Source organism: Plasmodium cynomolgi, chromosome 2, assembly GCF_000321355.1.
Source record: "Plasmodium cynomolgi strain B DNA, chromosome 2, whole genome shotgun sequence".
NCBI classification, from domain to species: Eukaryota; Apicomplexa; class Aconoidasida; order Haemosporida; family Plasmodiidae; genus Plasmodium; species Plasmodium cynomolgi.
Genome location: NC_020395.1, coordinates 536097 through 561247, shown reverse-complemented (window position 1 = coordinate 561247; position 25151 = coordinate 536097). Strand labels below are relative to the sequence as shown.

At 43.9% G+C, this 25151-nt stretch overlaps 7 protein-coding genes across 7 annotated transcripts; 5 read left to right on the top strand and 2 right to left on the bottom strand.

Annotated features, from left to right (window-relative positions):
• Nucleotides 1-1939: 1939 nt before the first annotated feature.
• PCYB_022260 (hypothetical protein) lies at nucleotides 1940-4918 on the top strand (the record flags this gene model as incomplete). Its single annotated transcript, XM_004220575.1, has 2 exons — nucleotides 1940-3358; nucleotides 3653-4918. 2 exons carry the CDS (start codon nucleotides 1940-1942, stop codon nucleotides 4916-4918), a joined length of 2685 nt encoding a protein of 894 aa, XP_004220623.1.
• Nucleotides 4919-5157: 239 nt separating this feature from the next.
• Nucleotides 5158-8460, bottom strand: PCYB_022250 (hypothetical protein; the record flags this gene model as incomplete). Its single annotated transcript, XM_004220574.1, has 3 exons — nucleotides 5158-5191; nucleotides 5357-5463; nucleotides 5668-8460. 3 exons carry the CDS (start codon nucleotides 8458-8460, stop codon nucleotides 5158-5160), a joined length of 2934 nt encoding a protein of 977 aa, XP_004220622.1.
• A 1104-nt stretch (nucleotides 8461-9564) lies between these two features.
• Nucleotides 9565-11777, top strand: PCYB_022240 (hypothetical protein; the record flags this gene model as incomplete). The annotated part of the gene is made up of 2 exons (XM_004220573.1): nucleotides 9565-9738; nucleotides 10119-11777. 2 exons carry the CDS (start codon nucleotides 9565-9567, stop codon nucleotides 11775-11777), a joined length of 1833 nt encoding a protein of 610 aa, XP_004220621.1.
• A 772-nt stretch (nucleotides 11778-12549) lies between these two features.
• PCYB_022230 (proteasome subunit alpha type 7-2) lies at nucleotides 12550-13928 on the bottom strand (the record flags this gene model as incomplete). The annotated part of the gene is made up of 3 exons (XM_004220572.1): nucleotides 13792-13928; nucleotides 13531-13612; nucleotides 12550-13224 (listed from the first exon to the last, which is right to left on the bottom strand). The coding sequence occupies exons 1-3, from the start codon at nucleotides 13803-13805 to the stop codon at nucleotides 12550-12552; spliced, it is 771 nt and encodes a 256-aa protein (XP_004220620.1). The 5' UTR covers nucleotides 13806-13928.
• A 1024-nt stretch (nucleotides 13929-14952) lies between these two features.
• On the top strand, nucleotides 14953-17283 carry PCYB_022220 (DNA (cytosine-5)-methyltransferase-like protein 2; the record flags this gene model as incomplete). Its single annotated transcript, XM_004220571.1, has 1 exon — nucleotides 14953-17283. A coding segment is annotated over exon 1 (2307 nt), but the record flags the coding sequence as incomplete, so codon positions are not given.
• A 1363-nt stretch (nucleotides 17284-18646) lies between these two features.
• Nucleotides 18647-20164, top strand: PCYB_022210 (cysteine desulfurase mitochondrial precursor; the record flags this gene model as incomplete). The annotated part of the gene is made up of 1 exon (XM_004220570.1): nucleotides 18647-20164. A coding segment is annotated over one exon (1518 nt), but the record flags the coding sequence as incomplete, so codon positions are not given.
• Nucleotides 20165-22062: 1898 nt separating this feature from the next.
• On the top strand, nucleotides 22063-25014 carry PCYB_022200 (hypothetical protein; the record flags this gene model as incomplete). Its single annotated transcript, XM_004220569.1, has 2 exons — nucleotides 22063-23360; nucleotides 23529-25014. The coding sequence occupies 2 exons, from the start codon at nucleotides 22063-22065 to the stop codon at nucleotides 25012-25014; spliced, it is 2784 nt and encodes a 927-aa protein (XP_004220617.1).
• Between the last annotated feature and the right edge of the window lie 137 nt (nucleotides 25015-25151).

Below are 25151 nucleotides of genomic sequence, written 5' to 3'. Positions count from 1 at the left end.
AAAAACTCCTTATACACTTTTTACTTCAAATGCTTTGATGATTATTCCTGTCGAGTTGGCCTTTCCTCGCACGATGTGCTAATTTTTCAAAATGAAAATTAAAAAAAGGGCGCTTGACAATTCTCTATTTTGTGGAGCGAAAATTTTGCCTCCTTCCTCTGGCTACCAAAAAAATGCGATGTACATGGTTTCCACGTTTTAGCTCACGCGTGCGTGCCTCTTCCCTTCATCTCTAAGCTTTTGAGAAGAAAGCTGTTCAAATAGCACTGTATAGGCAATGAGTGTACATATGTTTGAGTATGCGTTTGTGACTAATGCTTATGTTCATGCTCATTATGTTATTTATTTTTTTTTTTTTGAGGCACCCTACCCCTGCGGTTTCTTCCCTCAGCTCTTATTTGCTCGCCACTTTTTCACCTCGCACCAAGGGCACGAGAACCAGAAACCATTGTACTTAGCCCCCAAGCCAACGGCTTCACATTTTGTAGTGTGTCCTTAAGCGTTCACGCGGGTGGCTACACCATAGTGCACAGATTTGTTTCTCTTATTTATCCGCCCATAGAATGGAATTTGCTAATAAGGGCAATCGTTTTTTTTTTTTATTACTATGGTTCGCCACACCTCAACTGTGAGCATTTTTTTTTCCCGCATAGTGGAAGAAATGGCGCTCAAGGGAGGGAAATAACTGTTTAGCAAGTGTATATCCGTGCATATGCATACGTATGTGCGTATGCCTGTATTGCCCCCGTTTTGTTCCTCTTCTAACCGTTGCTAAAATTTCTATTTTCATTTTTAACCCCAATGGATTACGTTTTTTCAAATTTATCTACTTTTTTTTTTTTTTTTTTTTTTCTCCCTTTTGATGCATTAGTTGGTTATCTCACAAATCTGTACGAACATAGTGACAAGCGCGAAAGGATACATTGAGGAAATAGGCTAGTCAGTTCTCACTCCGCTACTGCCAGAGTTTCCGCTTCGCCATTCTGTTACATGATTATCTTTTATTTTATTTCCTAAATTGTGTGCAAGTGATATTCACAACATTGGAACAACCCAGGAGAATATCCACAAGTGGAAAAACAAAAAATTGTAAAAAATAATTTGTGTAGAAAACAACGGAGCATGATAAGAAGCGTGCAACATGATAAGAAGCACGCAACACGATAAGAAGAACGCAACATGATAAGAAGCACACAGCACGGGTGTTAAGATGCCAGCTTGGGGAAAAATGAAACGAGCAATGAGAAGGTAAAACTTTGCATTCCTTTATGACTCACCCCCCAGTCGCATATGTAATCCGTCCGCCTTATCGCCTTTATAATACATTCCTAGTTAGAATGTGCCATTACCATCACGCATCTATACGTACGAAGCCTTCCGGTTGACACTCCGTTGCGTCGGCTCTTCTGGAAATGCACTCTCCTTTTGCAAAATTGAGCCAAACAGTGAACGGATCGTTAATTGGACAATTTATTGGTCGCTACCTGCCAGCCGCTTCCCCCACCTGACTAATTCAATTCACGCGTTTGACTCACCGAACAATGGTGTGAGTGTTCCCCCCCCTCCCCCAGATGACCCATTTGTTTTAGTATCCCCCCTTCTTATATAGGCACTTGCAAGAACCGTTCGCTTGTCCATTCGCTTGCCCATTCGCTTGCCCATTCGCTTGCCCATTCGCTTGTTTTCGTGTTCGTTTGTTTTCGTATTTGTTTGTTTGTTTATTCACTTGTTTGTTTTTTTATTTTTTTGTTATCCCATTTGTGTGATTCCACATTTGTTTGTTTTCTCCAGAATTGGCTACTTTTTGTTTCGTTTCGCATTTGCCTACTGCCGCACCTTTCTGGGATAGTTTTGTCCACACTGTGCACATAACCCCCCACGGAGCAACAGAAGTTCATCCTCACCCCAAACAGAATAAAGTTACAAAGGCGAAAACAAAATGAAATGCAAAGAACAAAAAGCATACCAACAGTTCTTAGAAGAATTAAAGAACGAGTTCCCACTATTTCGAAAATACAGTGATGATTTTTTTTATAGTAAAAAAAAGGAGGAACCACAAAGGGGAAGAGAAAGCTTAAATTTTTCTTGTCAAAATGGGAAAGTCCCAAATGACACAAAGGATGTATGTAACTCCTTGGTGACAGAAATGGAGAAGTCTTTCAATTTGTTGGAACAAAAAAACAGAATCAGTTGTATATGTAAATTATTTTTAAATAACTACAGCCCATTCACAAATGGGTATTATGATTATATTGACAACAATTATGTGAGTTCCGCCTTGGTCCAGGCGGCTATGGAGAGGTATGCCGCAGGGAGGGTGTCCCGGGATGAACATTCTGATGCGGAGGGGCATATCAGTGAAATCAATGCGGTCAGTGCAGTCACACCACCCAGAGAAGTCGCCAGGAGGCCCCATAAACGGGAAAGTGTTGGGGATGCGGGCAATGCGCTTGGGTGGAACAACGGCTGGGCTAGCGATAGTGCAGGTGGCAATGTGATTGGCACTGTTGGGGGAGATGTAAATGGCAATGTTGGGAGCGATGCGAGTGCTGCTGAGAGTAGTAGCCCACATAGTAGTCCCCGTAGTAAGCCACGTGGCAGCCCGCGTATAACCCCAAGTGACAGGCGCAGCCGAATTGGGAAGAGGAGCAGAAAGTACTACGAAACGGGCGCAAAGATGATCGGGAAGAGCCCACACAGAGGGAAGTACTCGGACAGGGGGGCTAATGCGAAACGAGCGAAGGTGTGGGAGGGCGCGGTGAGAGGGGACAAGGGGGGGGACCCTAACGAGAGAGAAGTTAGCGAAGTTAGCGAAGTTAGCGGTGGGACCGGCAGGAGTGGCAGGAGTGGCGGGCGCTGTGAAACAAATAGATGCGGTAGAAGCTACTCCAGTGGCAGCAACCGATCCAACCGGAGCAGCCACTCCAACGGGAGCAGCCACTCCAGCGCAAACGGAGACCTAAAGAAGTGCGTCCAAGACGAAGTAGACAACAAGGATCACCTTGGCTTCTGCGACATTTCGCTCGTCCCCTTTGCGGATGAGGCATTTTACATAAACTACGGATGTGTGAGCACCACCCGACGCGCCCGCAGCGCAGGCAGCGTGTTTGTGATTGACGACGTCGAGGGGGGACGTGAAAAAAAGGAAATGGCAAAATGTAAAAGACGAATAATATTCGGAAGGGAAGGAAAGAAAGAATTTTTGCACAACATAAATGCCGATTCAATCGTGAAGGGATGGATTTATAAAGCCGATTCAAAGCACAAGTTCTTTCACGTTAGACTTTTTTCGGTGAGGAATGACCCAGATGGGAGCAGCGGGAGGAGGGTCACCGACAAAACGGAAAATCCACATACTGTGAGTTGTGGCAGCGGGAGGAGGGTCACCGGCGTAACGAAAAATCCACATACTGTGAGTTGTGGCAGCGGAGAGGATGGCGACGGTGGGGGAAAGAGCGGTCTCCACCGTAGTAAGTGGAGGCAGCGAAGTGGGGGAAGCGGTCCAAGCGGGCCGAGCGAACCGAGCGAACCGAGCAAACTGAGCAAACCGAGCAAACCGAGCAAACCGAGCAAACCGAGCAAACCAGGCGAACCGGGCTCCCCGCGCGACCACCACGTGTATGCCTGCCTGCCCTTCCAATTTATCAGTAAGTTCCAATTTGTGGACAGCCTGGACATGCAGGGCCTCCGCCTGGAAGAGAACCTAGACAAGTTCGTAGGCATGAACATACGAGCGAGAATATTCGACGATGGAGAATACATTCGCTCTCATTTTGAAGACCTCCTGGGGAGGTACCAGTTTCACTTCTTCCTAACTCTAGAGTGGAAGGGGCATGATGATCACATAAAAAATGACAAGCTGGGGTTCCTGTCGACCGAGTTAAGTGAAAACACTTTAATGGGTCAAAAACAATGGGGAAAAAACAACCCCAGTCAGGTAGACAGTCTGTTACTAACCCGCCTGGATGTACTCCTATTTTCCTGCAAAAGATTTATGAGCAAAGAAAATGTCAAGTACAAAGAAAAATATCTGTTCCTAAATCTTCCCCATTTATCATCCCTAATTGAGTTCAATTTTAGAAATAATTTTTTCCAAACACACATTGGAAATATCACGACGAGGAAGCAGAATTTAATTTGGTCTCATCAGAAATTTATGGAAGCTTTAGAAATTTACAAAAAAAATAGTAACTACTACAACTTTTTAAAACATTATTTCACCTTTGATTCTGGATCGAGTGCATGCAGCTACATCTACCTAAGTGAGATAGACAAATTTGAGGCAACAAATGAGCACACTGCTTCTACCAAAATGGGTGCGAATAAACATGTAGAAGAAAAGGAACCCAATGGAGCTAACCCAAAACAGAAGAATCACATTTTAGAGAAAAAAAGGGATAAAATATCCACAGGGGAAAATTCTAGTAATCTCAAAATGGAAGGAAATAAAAATGGGAAAGGGTATGAAGATTATTGGTTGTCACTAAGCGATAGGGAAAAAAATATAGTGGATAAAATCCCCTTTTTAAATTCTAGTGTGTACAAAACTAAGTGGATATATGATTTTTTTAACTGCATTAAGTTAACCATTAATCTGAATAATTACCATCTTTGGGGGAACTTCCTTCTCAGCTTGGTGCTGCTAGAGCTGAGCTGCTACACGGAATCTTTCCTTTTTCTCTTCAGAATTTTTAAAATAAAAAAAATGTTTTTGGAAAGCTACAAATTGAAAAATATTATTTGCACAGTCTTCATAAGACGATTAAAAAAATACATCGCAAAGGAACATCTATGGAATGTCATCGTAAACTACAGAGAATACGATTTGTTCAGCATGAGAGAGGACAACTGCGATGAGTACTGCAGGAATATATTTGAGCGAAACTTAAGTCTGTTATGCGCTTTGGAGAAGGGGTAGTTCTGTTTCTTAAGCTTCGCATAGCTGCCTTCCACATCACTCCCCAAACGGGGCACGGGAACGCCGCACAGGATGCATACACAAGTTTCATTATATACATGCCTTGCCATTTTGCAGAAGTGTGCCAATGTAAGCGCTATTGCGTGTACTTTCGTGTATTCTCGTGTACTTTACTTTAGTGTATTCTCTTGCACTCTCGTGTACTCGCGTATACTTGCATGCACCTGCGTGCGCCCTCGTCACGAGTTCATTCCGATGGTGAGTCCCCGGCGCCTGAATTGGAAGGGTGTAGAAGAAAGGGGGTTAATGGGATGGGCCGAAAAGCGCCCCTTTTGTAATCGCATTTTTCACCATTTTTACACCATTTTTTCACCATCTTTCACCATTTTGCACCCCCTTTTAACGCCCGCTCTCACTTTGCGCGCGCCGCGGTGTTACCTCGCCTCGTCCAGCAAGCACTTGTTCATCAGACCCATGTCGATGAAAATGTAGTTCACCAGTTCGACGTCCTCATCGGAGAGGGCCTGTATCCTCTCCGAATTTATCTGCCATGGGGGGAAAGGTAGCACCGGCAAATGTGTAGCGCAGAATGTGTAGCGGAAAATGTGAAGGGGCAAATGTGTAGCGCAGAATGTGTAGCGGAAAATGTGAAGGGGCAAATGTGTAGTGGAAAATGTGAAGGGGCAAATGTGTAGAGGAGAGTGTAGAGACATCTCCGTAGACGCGCACACATGCGTGCACGCCCTTACCATGTTGATCACGCTTCCGAGCAGCGAAACAAAATCGTAGGCCTTGCAAATACGAATCGCGTCCAGCAAAAAGATCAAATCTTTGAGGTAGATTCTGCCTTTTATGAAAGCATGGTCCACTTCGCAAAAAGAAGGATCCTCCTCCGTTTGGAAGGAACTACTTGTGTGGCAATCATCACGGGGGGTGGTTTTATTAACCTCTTGAGAAGACCCCTTCACCTTATGTTCTTCCATTTTGTGTCCCCCCCGTGCGCGCTGTGCATATTTCCGGTAGGATAAATCTACGTACTCCGCCACACATGTGAAAACAAAGTTGGTCAATTTTTTAATCGAATCTATGTCCACTGGTAAGCTGCCTACATAGTGCAGCAGATGGACGAACGAACTGAAGTTACTCCTTCGATGCGTTAGAAGAAAGAAATTATTCGCACAAAGCAAATTTGAAACGTTCGAGATGAAGTCCTTGTTATGAATATCTATCTGGTCGAACACGAAAAGGATGTCAGCCAGTTTTTCTAAATCGCACAGATAGGAGTACTTCTCCATCGCCCTATCATTGTCATGACCACAAATTATGTAGCTAAAAAGAAGTTCTTCATTATTCGTTCCTAATTTGTGTATTTTGCCCAACTCGTGGTCCATTTTTTCAAAAAATTGCAAAGCGATTGTCTTCATGTAGGTGCTGGAAATGCCGTAAATCTGAATGGCTAGCTGAAGTACCACATGGATTAAACTGCTTAACTGATTTGTGGAGTCCATTACTAGACGAAATAACTTCTTCTTAATGTCGGTACTTAACTTTATGTCAAAACTGGAGAAGAGTTGTAAGTAGAGAACAATCTGGTCCCTATTTAATTCGTAGTTTATGTTGGTTAACTCGCTAAAGATGTATAGGATGGCTGACCTACAACTGACGGGCTCTTCTGTGGATCCCTTCTCAAGCACGTTCACTTCATACTCACACTTCTCCAACATATCAATGTACTTATTTTCAATTTTAAAATTGTGCAGTTTGTTTTTTTTCTTGTCCAAATATATTCGAGGAGCCGTTTTATTGTTACTCCTGTTTTTGTAAAATATCATCTGATTTTGTGTGAAGCCTGTCAACACAAAGAGCAAATTGTCCAGGTGCTTCTTCTCCTTGAGGAGCTTGATCAGTTTAGCACACTGCACCACGAAATAGGATGATATTTGTATGTTGGAGAAATACCTGTGGATGATCAGGGGGTAGCAACACATGAGCAATCGCCTCGGCTGATCGAAGTTTACTTTCTTCGTAATCAAAATGTGGACCAGCTTCCCCAATAGGAGGTGGTCTCTTTCGTTGTCGTTCTCGGCATGGTTGCTACTCCCACCCGCGTCCACAGTTAAGACACCCCTTTTTGACAGAAAGAAAAAATGAAATATGCTACTGATCGACTTCTCCGAAATGGACCCCAACTCCATCTTCACCAACTGGTCGATCATCCCCTTCTCCAGCTCTTCAATCAGGTGCGCGTTTTCTCTGTTCAGCTGCAAGGATAGGCGGTTAACATTTGCACACCGAGTTGTCATTATCCGATCAGCTCGACCAGAGGCATCACACGCTGGGGAGTGTGTCCCCCCGAACTGACCACCCGTTGACTTCCCAACAAGCCTAGCTTCCTCCAACAACTCCCTCCTCTTTGTGGCCCAATAGTGCTTATAGTACCCCAAGCAGTGAAGTACCATCGAACAACACAAGTGGGAGCATTTATCCAAATTCCTCAAGAAGGTATCCACGTAGCGATAAAAGGCCATGTTGTATAGGTTCAATCTGGACAAGCATGTAAAACCTAGTGCTGCCAATTTCAAGTCATGAGTCGAAACGTTTATATTGATGCTTTCCACCAGACTGTCAACAATATGATGAGTATTGTTCCTTTTGTAATTAAATTTGAGGAATATATTTAGTAAATGCACCACTTGTTTGTTGTTAATCCGCTTGTCCTTTTCCTTCTCTTGCTTCTGCATGTACTGCTCCCCCAGGATTTTCACCATGTCTATGTCGTTCGTTCGACTGAATAGGTGGATAAATGAGAAGAGGTCACTAAAGGAGAGGTAATCTTTCAGTGACACTACTCTCTGCTTGAGGGACTGGAAAAAAAACTCATTTGGTAGGTAGCCAATTAGTGAATATTCCTGCGCGGGGGGGTCCTCCTCACCCGCTTCGTGCGTTTCGTGCGCTTCGTCCGCTTCTTCCGCCTCATCCGCATCTTCCACTTCGTGCACTTCGAATACATGCGAGCCGGACGCGTCCTCACACACTTCCGACAAGTGCGTAATTAACTCGTCGTACTCCTCATTGTCGTATTTGTAGCGCCTCCCTCGGCCATCTGGCGACATGCGTCCATTTTTAAAAATCGAACCCGCTTGCATCGTCTCGTGCTGACTCTCCAGAACGTGTCCCTGCCGGGCATTTAGGTGACCTGCACCACTCACTTCACCCTCAAAAAGGGAGTGACTAGATTGAGGTGGTGTACATTCCCGCGAAACAAATCTCCCACCATTGGATCCATTTTTTTCTTCCCTCCCCTGCTGGCGATCAAAACAGTTGGCATTGCTCTCTCTATCCATTAGTAATACCTTCTTGTAGTTTTCCAAAAACTCTTTCCTGTTGAACGTTATGGCATTGTTTAACAGAATAAGTAACTCCTTTGTGTTCCTCAAATACAGATTGTCCACCAGAAACATGGGCATCTCTGCAACTTTGTCATTTTGTACATGTAGCTTGTAAATCAGCTTTTTATTTAGCTTGCGTGCGTACTTGAGCATTTTTCCACCACCGGGTAAGGGGTACTCCGAGCGTAGAAGAATCTGCTTGTCCTCTGGGTGCGGAGCCTTCTCTTCTCCTCCCACATGTTAACGCGCAGCGGTGTTATTTTTCTCCTGTGTTTTCGCTTCTGTATTTTTGCTACTGCATTTTGGCTACTGCATTTTGGCTACTGTGTTTTCTCTCCTACATTTTTTTTCCTACACCTCTTTGCTTCACCTTTTCGCTCCACTTTTCCCTTCCACTTCGCGAACCTCATCCGTGTCACTCCCCCCATGGGGCAATTTGTGCATACTCCAGTGGCGGCACAACAGATAGCGACGCAGAGAAGTAAATCCCCGTCCCCGTTTATCGCACCGGTAGTGCGCACCGCATGCGAACGCAACGCGTAGGATCGACTAGGCGTTTCCCCCCCATCGAGTCTGTCACTTTTGTGAATAATCACAATTTGGAAAATCTTCCCAAGCTAGTTTTATCACCTCAGCTGGTGCAAACAGCTTTGCCATTACTTTTGCTATTCCTTGGATGACATAAAATAGGGCACTTAAACATTTTCACATGCTCCTCAGTAACGGCATGCGGCGTTTTCAATTTCACGAATGTGATGGCTTCACTTTGTACGCCTTCACGTGGACACGAATGCCGAAATTTTTTTTTTTTTCGTTCCCCCCCCCCAAGTGTGGTGCTTTTCCTCCATCGCTTCTAAACAGCACGCACATTTGCTTTTTCTCATCTTTCAAATGCTGGAAGCTTTCCCAATTTGAACATTGATGTTTGACATGCGGCTTCGGTGTATTCCTGTTTCTCTTTTATATAAACTCAATGTTTTTGTTGCCCCCTCTTGTGATGCATTCTATTGGGGGGGTTATCTTCTTAGGCTTCATTTTCGGCCTTGAGGGTTAGATGTTCCATTTTTTTTTTTTTTTTTTGTAAAATAATGTGACGAGTAGTTTTGTTCTTTGTGTATTGTTCCCCTCTGGATTGGTATTCCTTGGCTTGGCGCCTCCCTCCCTTTGCGTTTTTTTTTTTTTTTGTAACTCTTCAGCTATTTAAACAAGAGCATAGTTTGTGAGCCCTCCAAATGAGTTAGAAGAACCCCTAAAGAAATGAATAAATACATTTTCCTCCTACTAGTAATTACAAAATTGAACACATTCACATGTTACGTTAGGCGCGCAAGTATTTTTTGTGGCAACATCATGAGGAAGGACAAAGACAAGGTTAGCAGCGAGAATGGGGAGGCATTTAAATTCCCAGAGGTTGTCCGAACTGTGCGTGTGGTAAGGGGGTACTACGGGGGGAGGCGGAGAGGGGAGTTATTTTATTTGAGAGCCCCACGCTGTGGTTCGCTTGGAAGCTCGCTTGACAATTCCTTTGCCAATCCTCTGTGCGAGGGGTCCCCTTCCGAATGCACCGCATCCAGCGCGCCACCCCCCTACTCACGCCTGGAACGTGGGCGAAGCAAAACACAGCTGTTCACCAAGACACAGAAATATATGGACAATCTGAGGAAGGTAAAAAAAGTAGACAACACTATACTGGGGAATGAGTTCCACGGGAAAGAAAATGAAATAATCCATGAAATCCCAGAACGATTTCTTAACGCATTAAAGTGGGCATTACAATTTCGATTAAAAAATTTTAACTGTAAATTTATCAGATTATCCAAGTTGGCGAAAAAAATAATGAAGAATTAAAAAGCTACGAGAATTATGCCATAGGGTATAAAGAAAAATTACTAGCCATGTTACAGAAGGATAAAGATTTTTTCCTGGACATTGTAAATAAGTTAAAAGCAAAGGATTATTTTAACTTCGATATTTATTCTATCTTCAGATTTATCAACATAGATATTCGTTTTTTCTTTTTTCCCGAGTGTCATGACCAGTCGGCTGTCTTTTTCCTCATTTTCGGGAACCTGGAAAAAGCCATTGACTATTTTATTCGAAACAAGGACACCGTTGATTTTATGCAGATGGAGAAGTACAAGAAGATGGGGGGTGGCAGCGAGGTGCGCCTGAGCATACGGCAGAGGAAGCGGTTGAGAAAGGCGGAACGGAAGCGCGAGAGGGAGGAGCGCCGGAAGGCGTATATGGCGAGGGCGGGGGCTGCCTCCTTGGGCGACGCGGACGGGGGTGCGACGACCGCTGACGAAGCAGCTGTGAATGGCGAAGCAGCTGTGAATGGTGAAGCAGCTGTGAATGACGAAGCAGCTGTGAATGGCGAAACCTCAAATGACGAAACCGCCGATGACGAAACCGCAAATGACGAAACCGCCGATGACGAAACCGCAAATGACGAAACCGCAAATGACGAAACCGCCGATGACGAAACGGCAAATGACGAAACCGCCGATGACGAAACGGCAAATGACGAGTCCGCCGATGACGAAACCGCCGATGACGAAACCGACGACGGAGCGACGCCTGACATCTCCATAAACAGCATAAGCGAGGCTTCCCCCCTGGAGGACAAGTTCGACTACTTCCTAAAACACTACGATGATGTTGAATTTTTTTTTATGAACCACTTCAAGACGGCAGAAGAGTTAAAATGCTTTTTCGAAAAATGCCATGAGGAAGAAAATAAAATAAAAAAAGAAGAAATAAATTTTAACGCAAAGGGAGAGGAAATAATAACCACGAACCAAGTGCTGAAAAAGGGCCTGAACTTAGAAATGATAAAAAAAATTATTAAAATATCTCCGAGGTTATCTCTAGTAAATAAAAACACCATCCTCAAAAGAATAGCTCATTACAAAAATGAGTTAAAATATGACCATGACGAATTGGTGCATATTTTGTATAATCTCCCACAATTTTATGCCTTTGGAAATTTAAAAAAAAAATATAAAGAATTGCTACACCTGCATGAAACCATACAAGAGGAAGACTTAAATGCATTTATCAAAAAGTACCCAAGGATATTCACCTACAATGTGTACAGAACCATCAGACCCAAACTGTTATACCTGATTAGACATTTGAACAAAGCATTTCGAGATACTCTATCGTTTCCACAATATTTTAGTTACAGCTTCCGGTTAAGAATAATCCCCAGACATGTTGCCTACATGAATATATACTATGACAATTATATCAGTTATTACAAAGAGTTGGTGAGGACACACAATTATGCTGACTTTAACAGAAAGTTTAACGAGTTGGTTTATAAACCCAATATCCCACCGATCAATTTGAAAATGCTTCTGCAAACGTCGAACAAAGATTTTATGAAACATTATAAAATTAGTTATTACGATTTTGTCAAGTCGACGCAGCTAGCTAAAAATATCCACAATCCGTTCATACTGGAGTGATATGCGCCGCGAACGGGTTGGGGAAAAAACGGGGTAACTCCACCGGCCACCACGTAGGAAAGCGCGCCGTTCAAAGGGGTACCTATATATACACATATATATATGTAAGTATATATGTGTACGTACACGCATGTACACACACATGGCGCTGCGATTTCCTTTCCTTCTTGTGCGCCAGGAAATACCCACGTTTGCTCTTTCTCCCCCTCGTGTTCGTAACTTCTTTACGGCGCACGTATGCCCACCCGAGGGGCTCCTCCCTAAAGACATAACACAAATAGTACGACAATAAAAATGACTAGCGGGAGATCTCTTTCCTGCAGGTAAACATCCCCTCCCGTGGTGCAATTTCAAAATATGCACTTTTTAAAAAAATTAAAAAAGTGTCAAGTTGGGCTGGAGCGCATGTTGTGAATGTTCTTACGCAAGCGCGAAATGGGGCATTTTTTGCAAAAAAAAAAAAATAACAATGGATGGATAAAACGGCAAAGTGGACAAATGGCTAACCGACGAAGTGGCTAAGTGGCTAACCGACCATGTGGAACACGTGTCCACTTGTTACATAACATCTCCCTTCTGGACTCGCCCAGATCGGGAAGCACGTCCATAAAGTTTCTATCCCCGCGATGTTGCCCATTTGTTTGTCGATCTTTCCCTGCGAAGGGGCATTCTCTTACGCACTGTTTTGTTTCTCCCCGCAGGGATATTCATTCGTGCCGCTCTCGTTCTGCCGTTCTGCAGCTTTGCAGCTTTACATCTTTACCTGTTCCCCCTAGGCCGTCATGTCGATCGTCGGGTAGATGGGCGAGGGCAGCGCCTCGATGATCCTGGAGATGTCCTCCGTGTTGTACTTGTAAAACGTCTGGTCGGATTTCTTAACAGCAGCAATTTCCACGTTGGAGGAAGATAGCTTATCCTCCATGACCTGCCTCAAAACAGTGAGCGCCAAAATTTCAGCTTCCTCAAAGGTCATATCTTTATTGTAATTTTCTTGTAGCAATAATTCGGCCCCTTCTTGAGCAGACCCAATGGAAGCAGCTAAAAATCTGGTGTTCGTTCCAGACGGTTCCGTGTACCAAAGGCAAGGGCCATTCTTATCGACCCCTCCTATGAGTAAGGCAACTCCAAATGGTCTGCTCATAATTTTCTTCCTTTTATTGTCAGACAAGTTGGAAAAATCTAATGCTAACTCCGATATTAATTCTACACACGATTTTATGTTTATATTTTCATTATATATGAACTTGTAATGGTTACACTCAACCCTTGCATAGTCTATAAGTGTCCTTGCGTCGGCCATGAGTCCACTCATGGCACATCCTATGTGGTCATCTATCGGTAGTAGTTTCTCCACTGAATGTTTTTCTATTAATGCAGAGGCGATTCTTCTTTCCGAGGCCAAGATTACTCCATCGTTCACGCAGATACCGACTGCCGTGCTGCCCAGCTGTCAGATGGGGGGGGTGGGGTGTACAAAATGCACAATCGTGGGTGTCAAAAGGGGGTACACAAAATGCACAGCGTAGGGGCACACATGGTGGAGTCACACAAGGTGGACTCGCACTAAGCGGAGCCACAGACCGATTTGGCTGTCCGCATGCGGGGGGCATTCCCTCACTCGGCTACACTCTACATGCACATTTTTAAAAATTCTGCAGGTTAGGGATACGCCCGTGGTGACCTCATCTCATATACCATCCCATCTCACTCTTTGCATCTTCTTCTTTTTTTTTTTCCCTCCCTTTGCACCTACCTTTATAGCGCCCAGCGCGTACTCCACTTGAAAAAGTCTGCCTTCTGGCGAAAAGGTGTTTACTCCCCGGTCGTACTCGCTCCTAAAAGTGCACGAAAAAGTGAAAACACACAGAGGGTGAGCATGGCAAACGTGTGACATAAGATGCGTATGCAAGTGTGCTACTCTATAGCCATCGGACTTAAAGCTAAGAAGTCGGTACGCATTCATACGAGTGTATGTGCTGCCCTCCCGCTGGCTATCTCCCCAATCGTGTGCTACCTTGTTGAGAACATTTTTTCGCTTCGAAGGGTGGGGGTATCAGGTCAAGAAGTTGAGGCGGCAACGGTGCGATTCTTTTTGGCTGTATGTGCGAAGGGTGAGCCACTACTATCAAAAAGTGCGTGTTTGCTCAGTTTACGCTTGGTGACTCGTTTTCCTAGAGAACGCCTCTAAATAGCTATTTCGTAAGCGCGTCAGCAGGGGAGATAATGTATGCCTCCTCGAATGAGCCAAGGGAAAAAATAACAAAGTGAAGGAACAATAAGGGCTGCAAAGTTGTGATATATCCATACATACGTGTATCTTCGCTTGAAGTTTTTTTTTTTTTTTTTTTTTTTACAGTTTTATGTATGGCCTTTCTTACGGCGTAACGTTGTTTAGCCATACCATATTATGCTTGTGCGTTTGTGTTTCACCATGTTCACCTTTTTTTGCACCGCATATTACACCCTGCACGATAATGCTCATGGAGCTACACTTTGTGCCTCCTTTGGGGAACTCAGCGGAAGAAACGGGAGCGAAATGGGGGTGAACTGTGGGAGTAAGTAAAAAATCCTATCGGGGGATGGCACCACATTGACCCAAAAGAGGGGGAGAGCTGGACTCTCGTAAATTTAGTTCGCCACGTGCGTACAAATTTGTTGATACTGTGAAGTAATTGGGCTGTAATTTTTCGCGACGAGGGTTCACTGGGAAGGGGACTCTTCCGGAGTTGCTTCGCTGCACAGTTGCCAATCGGTTATCAAATTACTTCGAAGGTGGCCCCACGCGGATTCGCTTAAGTTTACCCTTTTTGACGAACTTGTTCTTGCACCCATACGAGGTACTCTCCCCCCATACAGAGTACACCATTTGGAGGAACTCTTCTCAGCCCCGCACCTCTACTGGTTAATCGCAGGGCGCTTCCACGCATTGGTTGGTTCCCTCACGACAGTGCCCATTTCGAAGCATCTGCTGCGTGGGCTTAAGGGAAGTCCATCCATTCGGTTCCTACTACATTTGCTTCCTCGCCAAAGGCGCTCTCCCAGTGGTGAACAAAAAAAAGAGCATACATTGGGCTCTCCATTTTTTTTACGTAAACGAAAGATGGTGCCTAGACGTACTACTAAACCTACGCGGAAGAAACATGAACAGCTGCTGCAGCTCCGGTGCCCCAGTTAGTAATCAACGCTCAAATCAGCCCCATGGGAAACATAAAAGTGTTAGACCTTTATAGTGGAATAGGGGGGCTACACTACAGCATGCTACAAGCCCTAATAAATTGCGTCCACGAGAGGGCAGAAAAAGGCACCCTCAAAGGGGAAGCTACAAAAGAGGATGTTCCCATCTGTGCCAACCTTTTCAATGACGCAGTTCGCTTCATATCGATAGATCTTAACTACCTAGCGAATCAAACACACTACCACAACTTCGAGGAAAATTCGATCTACCTAACACAAAAAAAATATATCGACAAATTTTTTAAAGAGTGTCAAGGAGAGCGGCGAACCCAGAGGGAAACGCCCCCCGAAGGGGCGCACAACGGAGGAAGGAACAACATGAAAGAGGTCCCCTTCGTCGAAGATAAAAATTACATCCTTCAAACAGATATAAATAACCTGGACGAACATTTTCTCGATTACCACAAATTTTTCATTCTGCTAATATCGAATCCATGTCAGCCGTACACCAGACAGAATAAGAAATTCCAGCAGATCAATTTGGATGAGTTATTCAAAAAGTACGCCTACTGCGCAGCAGAGGATTCTCCTCTGGGGGGAAAAAAAAAGCAAAATGGAAGTTCTCCCTCCCCTTTAGACAAATCGGATCATATGAATAATTTGTTCACCCAAACTTGTGGTGCGAATGCAAGCAGTGATACAGATGATAAGGCCCACTTTGCCACCCCAAAGTGTAACGGTATGGGAGACATCCCCTTCAAATGGATAAATAAAAAAAACGATTACGATAAAGTATTGTGGGAACCCCCCCAAAGAGCAGACCAGTTCCACGTGGATAAGCTAAACCTAGACAAAGCCTTAAGCTCCCTACAAATCGAAAAGGATGAACGGTCAAGAAGTTTTATCCACATTTGCAATTTGCTGAAAAAGGTAAAAGAAGAAAATTTGCCAAAATATATTTTTATCGAGAATGTCAGAAATTTTGAATTATCCACTTCCTTTTTTTATTTCATAAATTCAGTTAAGGAGAATTATAATTTCCAGACCTACCTTTTGTCTCCCCTACAGTATGGCATACCGAATGAGCGTCTTCGTTTTTATTGCATATGTAGGAGGAAGCACAACTTGGTTGATCTTACATCATGGGAATGCTTTCCCAGTGGAGGGACAACCCCACTATACAGCAATTCACTTATGCCAGCCAAGTGTATCATCCCCGCATTTGAAAACAACCCCAATTTTAGGCCTTCCCCCAAATACTCTTTTTACACCCCCAGCTTGGCCACATTCTTGGACCATAATGAAAAGTACCCAATAACGTGCTACACAAAAGGAGAGATAAACTTAACTAATGGGACATTGGAGGAACACGAAGTTGCGAACAGTACCCTGACAACATGCTCGTCATTCTGTTTTGACATGATCGATATAAACCGAAATGGGAATGTGTGCTGCTTCGACGGGGGTCGTTATTATGTCGAGAAAAGTGAAGCCATAAAGGACCTCCCAAATCAGGGATACTTGAAGGACTTGATTAACTCGAACAAATTGCATTCCATGTGCTTCACGTCTAACTATGGGAGGTATATTAACGGATCCGGCTCGGTTCTCTACTTCTCCAGGCGCAGAGGGGGGTCCCCCTCAAGTGGCAGAGAAACGGGATGTGGGCATGCACAGAGTGGGCGTATGACAAAAGCCCACATGGGAGACCACCCCTCGCGCGACGGCTCCTGCAGGGACGACTTCTATCGCGACAACTTCTCCCACGACGACTTCTCCCACGAGGGCCACTCCAGCGAACAGCCCAACCCGGATAAGCCTCACCACGGAGAAATAATCAAACAAATGAGCAAATATAAAAACAGAGTGCGGTACTTTACCCCCGTAGAGATATGCAGACTGATGGGTTATAAGATGCGTACCAGCAGGGCTAATACGGAGGGCAGCGAAAACAAAAAAAACAGAGTCGGAAATATCTACTGGAACATGGACCACATTAACCATATGTGCGCCTACACGTATAGTGTGCACTACTGTGCTAATAGCCATAGCGACACTTGTTTGTTCAATGAAGGGCTTCATTTGGCAGAGAATCCTGTGAGAAAATCACCAAATGATGGAGTGTGTTGCGGTGGCGAATCTACCCATGGAAAACTCCAAGACGAACGGACTGCACCCTGCTCCTGTCACGAATTTAAATTTCCACCATTTTTGACAAACAGGCAAAAGTACAAATTGGTTGGCAATTCCGTCAACGTCACTGTGATATCTTTAATTTTTCAAGCCCACGACATTTTCGGGGACCTCCTCAAAGGGGGGACCCGTCCCAGCTAAATTGGACATCCAATATGTGCGCCTTTTTTTTTTTTTTTTTTGTGCTGAATTAGTCATGAGAGGAAGGAAATTCCTTCATCTTCACCCAATAGATGAGCCACATGAACGACCATTCCTCGTTTGTGAAACTTTATTTGAAGAAAAGGGAGAGAGATCCCTTCTCTCCCATACTGTTGTTCCTGTGGGTGTAACACCCACTTGCGCATGAATAGCATGATGTATTCACCGTTACTATTTGCTCTATTTGAAAATGGGCAACACCTTTTCAACATTTTTGCGATACATTTTTTTCGTAATTTGAATTTTTTATGGCCATTCACTCTTGAAGGATTTTTTTTTAAAACCTTTTTAATCCTGTGTGATGGTATTTCATGTAGTAACGTTTTTATTTTTTTTCTCCGTCCGGGGAAAATTTTTAAAAGACGCCACGCAAGTACGCACATATATGTTGTATGTATATGTGTGCCCATTTTAACGCCATGAAGGTACCTTTTTTTAAGTCTGCAAAAAAAAATGCCCGTGATTGTTTACAAAGTAACCAACCTGACGGTGTGATATCACCCCCAAAACGCGTCCTTTTTGGAGCTCTACAATATCAGCGCAGTTCCAAAAAAATGGAAAAAAAAAATTGGTCAACCTTTTCCAAAGGGAGTAAAATGAAAAAAAAAAAGGGTGCAGGAAAAGAAAGTGCGCGAGAGAATATTTTTTTTTTTTCCCCCCCTTTTGACACATGTCCCATTTTTTCCTTTTCACCTTTTTGTGATTCGTAAAATTAACTTGCGACGGGTGGTGAAGCTGCAAGTAAAAGCAAAAATCACACAACGGGGTCACGTTTTAGCTCCCTCTTCGCTGCAACATCGCGTTAATTTTTGCTTCAATATAATGTTCGAATATGCGTGTATATATATTATATTTATTATGCTTTGTATAAGCTGAATTTATTTAAGTGTATATCCCCATTTTTTACGTTTTCCTTTCCCCCTTTTTAAACTCATTATGACATGATAAACACGTGTCACACTTTTCAGTTCGCAAAAGGACTCCTCCATTGTTCACAAATCTTTAATTTTTTTTTTTTTTTAAGCGAAGTAGCTAAGCAGCCTAAGCAACGTAAATCGTGCAGCTGTTGAGAGTTTTCATCCCTTCGCTGCAAACATGGGGAATTATATCCCTCATTTGATATATACATAAATTAATTTCCTTTTTTTATGTAAAATTAGCCAAATTTTTAAACCCGCTTTGAACCTTATTTGACCAAATTGCGCAACCAGCAGCCTTATGCAAAAATTCGCATACGGCGTTGTGGTTTTAAGGAAATATTTTTTTTTTTTTTTTTTTTTTTTTTTGTCACCACTGTGAAGATGAAATTACTCCACCTTGTAAATAATTTGAACATTCCTAGGGGAAACGCTTTGGAAAAATTGTGTAAATGTGACAAGACAAGTAGGGGGTTTAAAGCGCTGACAAATATATGCACCTCTAGGGAAATCACAAACGAATATACGTTACACCACACTGGAGGGGGATGCGTGCGGAGGAGGAGGTTCCATAGCAGCCGGGGGGACAATCCAGGAGGAGGCGACTCGGTGGAGAAGAAAAATGGTGAACCATCAAGAAATAACCACAGTGAGAGCGCCCCCCTCTACGTGGACGACCTTGCAAACGAGCGCGAGAAAAAAAAAATCAACAGATTTTACCTAGACAGCCAAGCGACCACCATGATAGACCCCAGAGTGCTGGACAAAATGATGCCCTACATGACGTACATATATGGAAACGCGCACTCGCGCAACCATTTCTTTGGCTGGGAATCCGAAAAGGCAGTAGAAGATGCAAGGAAAAACATCCTCCATTTAATAAACGGAAAAAACAACAAAGAAATTATCTTCACCTCCGGAGCAACAGAAAGTAATAACTTAGCACTCATAGGAATATGCACCTACTATAACAAAAGAGACAGCAAAAAAAACCACATAATTACGTCTCAAATTGAACATAAGTGCATCCTGCAGACGTGTCGATATTTACAAACGAAGGGATTTGAAGTGACTTATTTGAAACCTGAACCTAATGGAATTGTAAAATTAGAAGATATCGAAAAAAACATAAAGGAAAATACCATAATGGCGTCCTTCATTTATGTTAATAACGAAATAGGAGTCATACAAGATATTGAAAATATTGGTCTTTTGTGTAAAGAAAAAAGTGTAATTTTCCATTCGGATGCATCCCAAGCGGTAGGGAAAATTCCCATCGATGTACAAAAAATGAACATCGATTTGTTGTCCATGTCAGGTCATAAATTATATGGCCCCAAAGGAATCGGAGCATTATATATAAAAAGGAAAAAGCCGAACATACGACTAAATGCGATAATACATGGAGGGGGACAAGAAAGGGGATTACGATCTGGAACTTTACCTACCCATTTAATTGTAGGTTTAGGAGAAGCAGCAAATTTGGGATCCATCGAAATGAATCGTGACCATAAAAAAATGAGGTTCTTTTTTGATTATGTAAAAAATCACTTGATGGAAAACTTAGATTATATCGTTTTCAATGGATGCCAAACAAATCGATATTTTGGAAACATGAATGTGTCCTTTTTATTTGTGGAGGGCGAAAGTTTGTTAATGTCTTTGAACGAAATAGCTCTTAGTTCGGGTTCTGCTTGCACATCTAGCACGTTAGAACCCAGCTACGTATTACGATCCATAGGAATATCAGAAGACATAGCACACACTTCCATAAGAATTGGGTTTAACAGATTCACAACCTTCTTCGAAGTGCAGCAGCTGTGCGACAATTTGGTTAAGTCTGTCAAGAGGCTGCGGAGCATCTCTCCGTTGTACGAAATGGAGATGGAGAAGAAATCCTCCGGTGATACGCCTCATTTTGTGTGGACCTAAAAGTGGGGGTGGGTGGGTGCAAAAGGCGCATACGAAAAAGAGATATGCCCACACGTATGATCAGCTTCTGCCCATTTGGTGAGCATATGCATGCAGGGGGGGAGTAAGAACAGGTGCACAAAGGAGCGGGAAGGAACAGAATGAAGAAGAAAAAAAAAAAAAAAAAGAAACAAACAAACGAACCATTTCATATGTACATTTTTCCAACGCGCGGACTAGCTTAACTAAACAAGTTTTAAAAATACATTAACGTGTTTCCGCCGCGTCGACAGGGTAGCACCTCCCCAGGATTAAAACCACATGATCACTTCATTTCCTCCCCCCTTTCGCACTCACCATGGGAGGTGCACTTTTTGTATTGCTCCGTGAAACTGTGACTGTCTAACTTTTAATGAGAAAAACCCACTTTTAAAAAAAGTTTCTTTTTTTGTGTGCTCCCCTAGTTTGGCCTTTTGCGTCCCTCCGTAGCGTTGCGTGGCGCGACGTGGAATTTTTTCTTTTTTCTTTTTTTTTGTTTCATTTCGTATGCCCCCCTCCTTCACGCAAGTTTCCTGCCAGTGGCGGAGGCCACCTCTGAAGGGAAGCAAACACACTTTTATGTGTCCTGTTACGACGCTCTCCTTTAACGAATGAACTGCTTCGCTGAGGAGTTTTCCACGTCGCCTTTTCAACTTAAACACTGCTTCGTCAACAAATTTGTTTCCTTTCCCATGGTATGTGTAAACTTTGCAAACCGCCAGCACAAGGGGGTATCCAACCACGGAGGGGTTGGCGTTACAATGCTACCCCTCGTGTAGCTCCCCGATCGACGTTTCTTCCAACAGATGAATGAACCTTTTTCGATGGCACCGCAATGCTTTATCTTGTTCTGCTCTGCATCCCTCCGCTTCGACCTCCTCGCCGTTTTCAAATTTCAAAAACTCGTATTTTGTCGACTGAAAGGAAGAACACATATAAGCAGCTTCAGCCAGCTTCAACCAACTTCAGCCAACTTCAGCCAACTTCAACCAACTTCAACCAACTTCAACCAGCTTCAACCCCAAGCGGCCCCGCTTTCCCGTTGCGGTGTTCCTCTTTCGATCGCGGCACGCCATTAAATAGGAACACATGCATACTGACACAAAGGCGCAAAAAAAAATTGCAGCATTTTGCACATACCATTTTGAGCAAAATTTTCGCATCAAGTCAAACTTGTGACACTTCGCAGGTTTCAAATTAGTTCGAATGCGCGAACTCACCATTTTGTTGTAAGGCCGGTTAGCCACTTTAACCACTTTTCTCCTCCCATTCTGGGGAAAGCTTAAAGAACAGTTGGCCTATTTCTCCTGCCGAGCTAAAGGGGAACCACACGTACACATATATTGGTACTGCCCTTCGCGAGGGGCACACCTGCACATGTATACTTCACCCAATTTGAGACCCACTTGAAACCCCGCTTGCGTATTAGCCCAGCTGCACCTTTTTTTTTCCTTCCCGGGATAACAAAAATGAGGGGTTGTTAGAAGAGGCGCACTTGTACGATTTGACTCGGGGAGATCGCTGCAAGTGGGTCGTCGGGGAGTCTAAATGCGCACGTGGTAGTGTACGTGTGTGCAGTTGCGGGTTATCGCGCTAGCACTTAACACGGTGGTGTTATACCGCGGCGACGTTTCACCACGGAGGCGCTTTCCCACTGCCCCCACATATCCGCCCGCGCCCAGCACAATGACAAGAGCGACAGCGCGCCCCAGTAAATCGAACCGCATATGAGCGAACACGTAGACCCGAGCGTTCAGGCGTATGCACATATATACCTACCTACACAGACACACACGTACGTAAGCACTTACGCACGCACGTGTACGTTGTATGATCGCGCCTGGGGAAAAATGAAAAAGGTGTTTCTCCTCCTTGTGCTCCTGTCAACAGTAAATTTCAGACGCTACACAAATTACAACGTTAAAGTAAAGCTGAAAAACTTCTCTAACAAAATTTACATGTCCAGTAGAGTGCAGCTAAAATCGACGAAACTGCAACACAGGAAGAGACCAAAAAAGAGGAAAAAATCCGAAATTTATCGAACACCTGTTTTGTACCACCCCAACCAAAGGGACTACTTTAACCTGCAGAGCGAGTACACCTGCTTGCCCGATGAGCAAGTGCTGGACTTACTCTCGAAGGATAAACTGAATTTGCTCATCAGGGCGATTAGAAGGAAGGACAACCAGGAGATCGACAAAATTTTGTACAAAGATGTGAATGATATATATTTGGATAGCAGGTATGTGTACTACGATGAGGGGGGAGAAGAGGGCGATAGGGGAGGAGATAGAGGAGGGGATGGAGGAGGAGATGGAGGATACGATAGAGGACACGATATAGGATACGATATAGGATACGATAGAGGAGACGAAGAAAAGCACACCCTGCAGGCCAACAACCGAGACAGGGATGACCTCTTCAACGGTGGTTCAACTGATAAGAAAAAATGTGCCTTGCGAAAGGACGAAGAGGACAAGCAGCAACATGGAGAAGAAAAAAAATTTGTAGATTTAAACAATATTTATTTTTATTTCAAAAAAGTTAACATCACAAATATAAATAAGGACAACATAAATGATGACATATATAAAGAGCTAGTGGAGTTAAAAAAAGTGTCCCTGGAAAAAGGAGATCAAATAGGTCTCAACATGTACCGATACTTCCTCAACATAATTACAAATGTGGACAGAATGAAATACATCGATGATTTCTATTTGGTTAATTATATAAATAATATTTGGATAACAAAAAATGTTCACAAATATTTTTATTTTTTAAATTCCCTATTTGATAGAATGAAAAAAATTTCCTATAAGTTGCTCCAGCTGAATTACAAAATTGATATAATTGGACATGAGGAGGAAGTGAACAAAATGAAGTACTTCGAGCGGCATGAACTCTTCAGTAAGGTTATTAAAAAAACAAAGTTCGTTCCCAACTATGTACTTAAACACAGCTATGCTTACTCCACCGATATCATGAATCTTTATCAGTATGACATCAATACGAATTCGTATGTGAACACGTTCGATAGCACCTATAGGGAGATCTGCGTCAATGACTTCGTTGACAACTGCAGGAGGAAAAATTTAAACATTTGCTACGACGCCACGCGGTTCGACCCCTTTTACAGCTACGCCAGGGGGTACACCAGGGACAACGAGATGAAGAAGATCATGGGCCTCACCTATGGAGTGGCTGGCATTCCTGCCGCCGTTACTGCCGCCCCTACTGGAGGTGTTACTAGCTGCCATCCTGCCGCCCCTACTGGAGGTGTTACTAGCTGCCTTCCTGGCAGTGCTACCCCCCGCAGTGACGACGAGGGCACCGGGGCCAAGCCGAAGAAAGCTAAGAGGAGCCACGCCGCAAAGGATATCAGCGCGGGAGTGCAGCCCAGCAAAACGCACGAACGAATGCTGGAAAAACACTCCCCTGGTGAGGAAAGCCCGAAGGGCCATAGCGATGAACAGGCGCCCAACGAAGGAGTTAAAGAAGCTACACAAAATCACAACAAAGGTGAAGGATGGCTAGAAAGGATAAAGAAGGACCCCAATTTAAAGTACGAATTTTTGGAAAAGATAAGCGAACAAATGTGCAGCGAATTTGTAAAAATGGGGGTCCTGGATAACGATAGCAAAAAAGTCGATCTGAACAAAATCGAAGATATCAAAAATGACAAGGACAACATTTTGTACAAAAAGGTTTACGCCATGCGTGACTACTTTTACAACATCATGTATGATAATTATAAACCAAATTTGGACATCTATGAATTGGAAACCTTCATAGATGCAGAGTACAGAATCTACTCGTACAAGAAAGACCTCAATGTGCTTTTCAAAAATTGGGTTCTTAATGAGAACAAGGTATTGCCAACTGTGCACTTTGCGAAGAAGGATGTGGAACTCGCTAAGTTAAGATACATGTCCAAGAGAAAAAGGAAAGTGCTGGAGTTTAATCAGCAATTTTTTGAGCGCCACGGGGAGGGGAAGCAGAGGTACTTCCCCGTGGAGGGGCACGGAGCGCCGAAGGTGGGTGCAACTGGTGGGTCAAAAGAAGGGGCTCCCTCGGGCGAGGCTGTAACCGCAGAGTTAGGAGGTGAGTCAGGCGAAGCGGCAAACTGTGCAAGAAGCGGTGCGGGCAACGATCCTGGTAGCGGCCCTGGCAACGACCCCGGTAACGGCCCTGACAACGGTCCTGGTAATCGCCCCGACAACAGCCCTGGTATCGGTGAAGACGACTCCGCGCTGAGCTTGCCAGATGACGGAAAAGACGCAGGCCAGAATAAAACCACGAACAAATCAGTGAGCTGTCTCATAAAGTGGAACGTACGCAGCGAAAACGACACAAGGAAAATAAACGACAAGGATGAAACAAACTTAAGTGACTCAGACGACATTGATGAAAACGACGAGGGGGACGACGACAGTCATGACCAGGATGAACCATTCGACTTTGACAAATATAACATAAAAACCAACGACTTGGAGTCGTACGGATTTTGCGATGAGAATTTAAACGATAACGATAACGACAACGGAGAACCGTCCTTCGGCGACATGAATTTTGCTAAGTTGGTCATTTATGATGACAACTACGATCAGGGAGAGTTCGTCGAAACGATCACGAGTTTGATAACTACATGCGATTATAAGAGGGCGTACTCCATTTACAACACGTTGAAGACCAAAGGGAAGGTCGATACTTTGTACTTCAAAAGTTACGACAATGCGGAAAATGTGGCCTTCCTGATGCGCCAGTCGAAGCAGCGGATTGTTGCCGACGTGGAGTTTCTTTAGCGGTTCGAGGAGATCGTTGGGGGGAGCAGTATGACCTCGGGAAGGAGTAACCCAGCAGGAGAACTCACCCGGCCACCCCAACCGCGGACGTCTTCCAAAAAATTTGCAGTCAAAAATATTCCCCGAGGGCTCCCAGA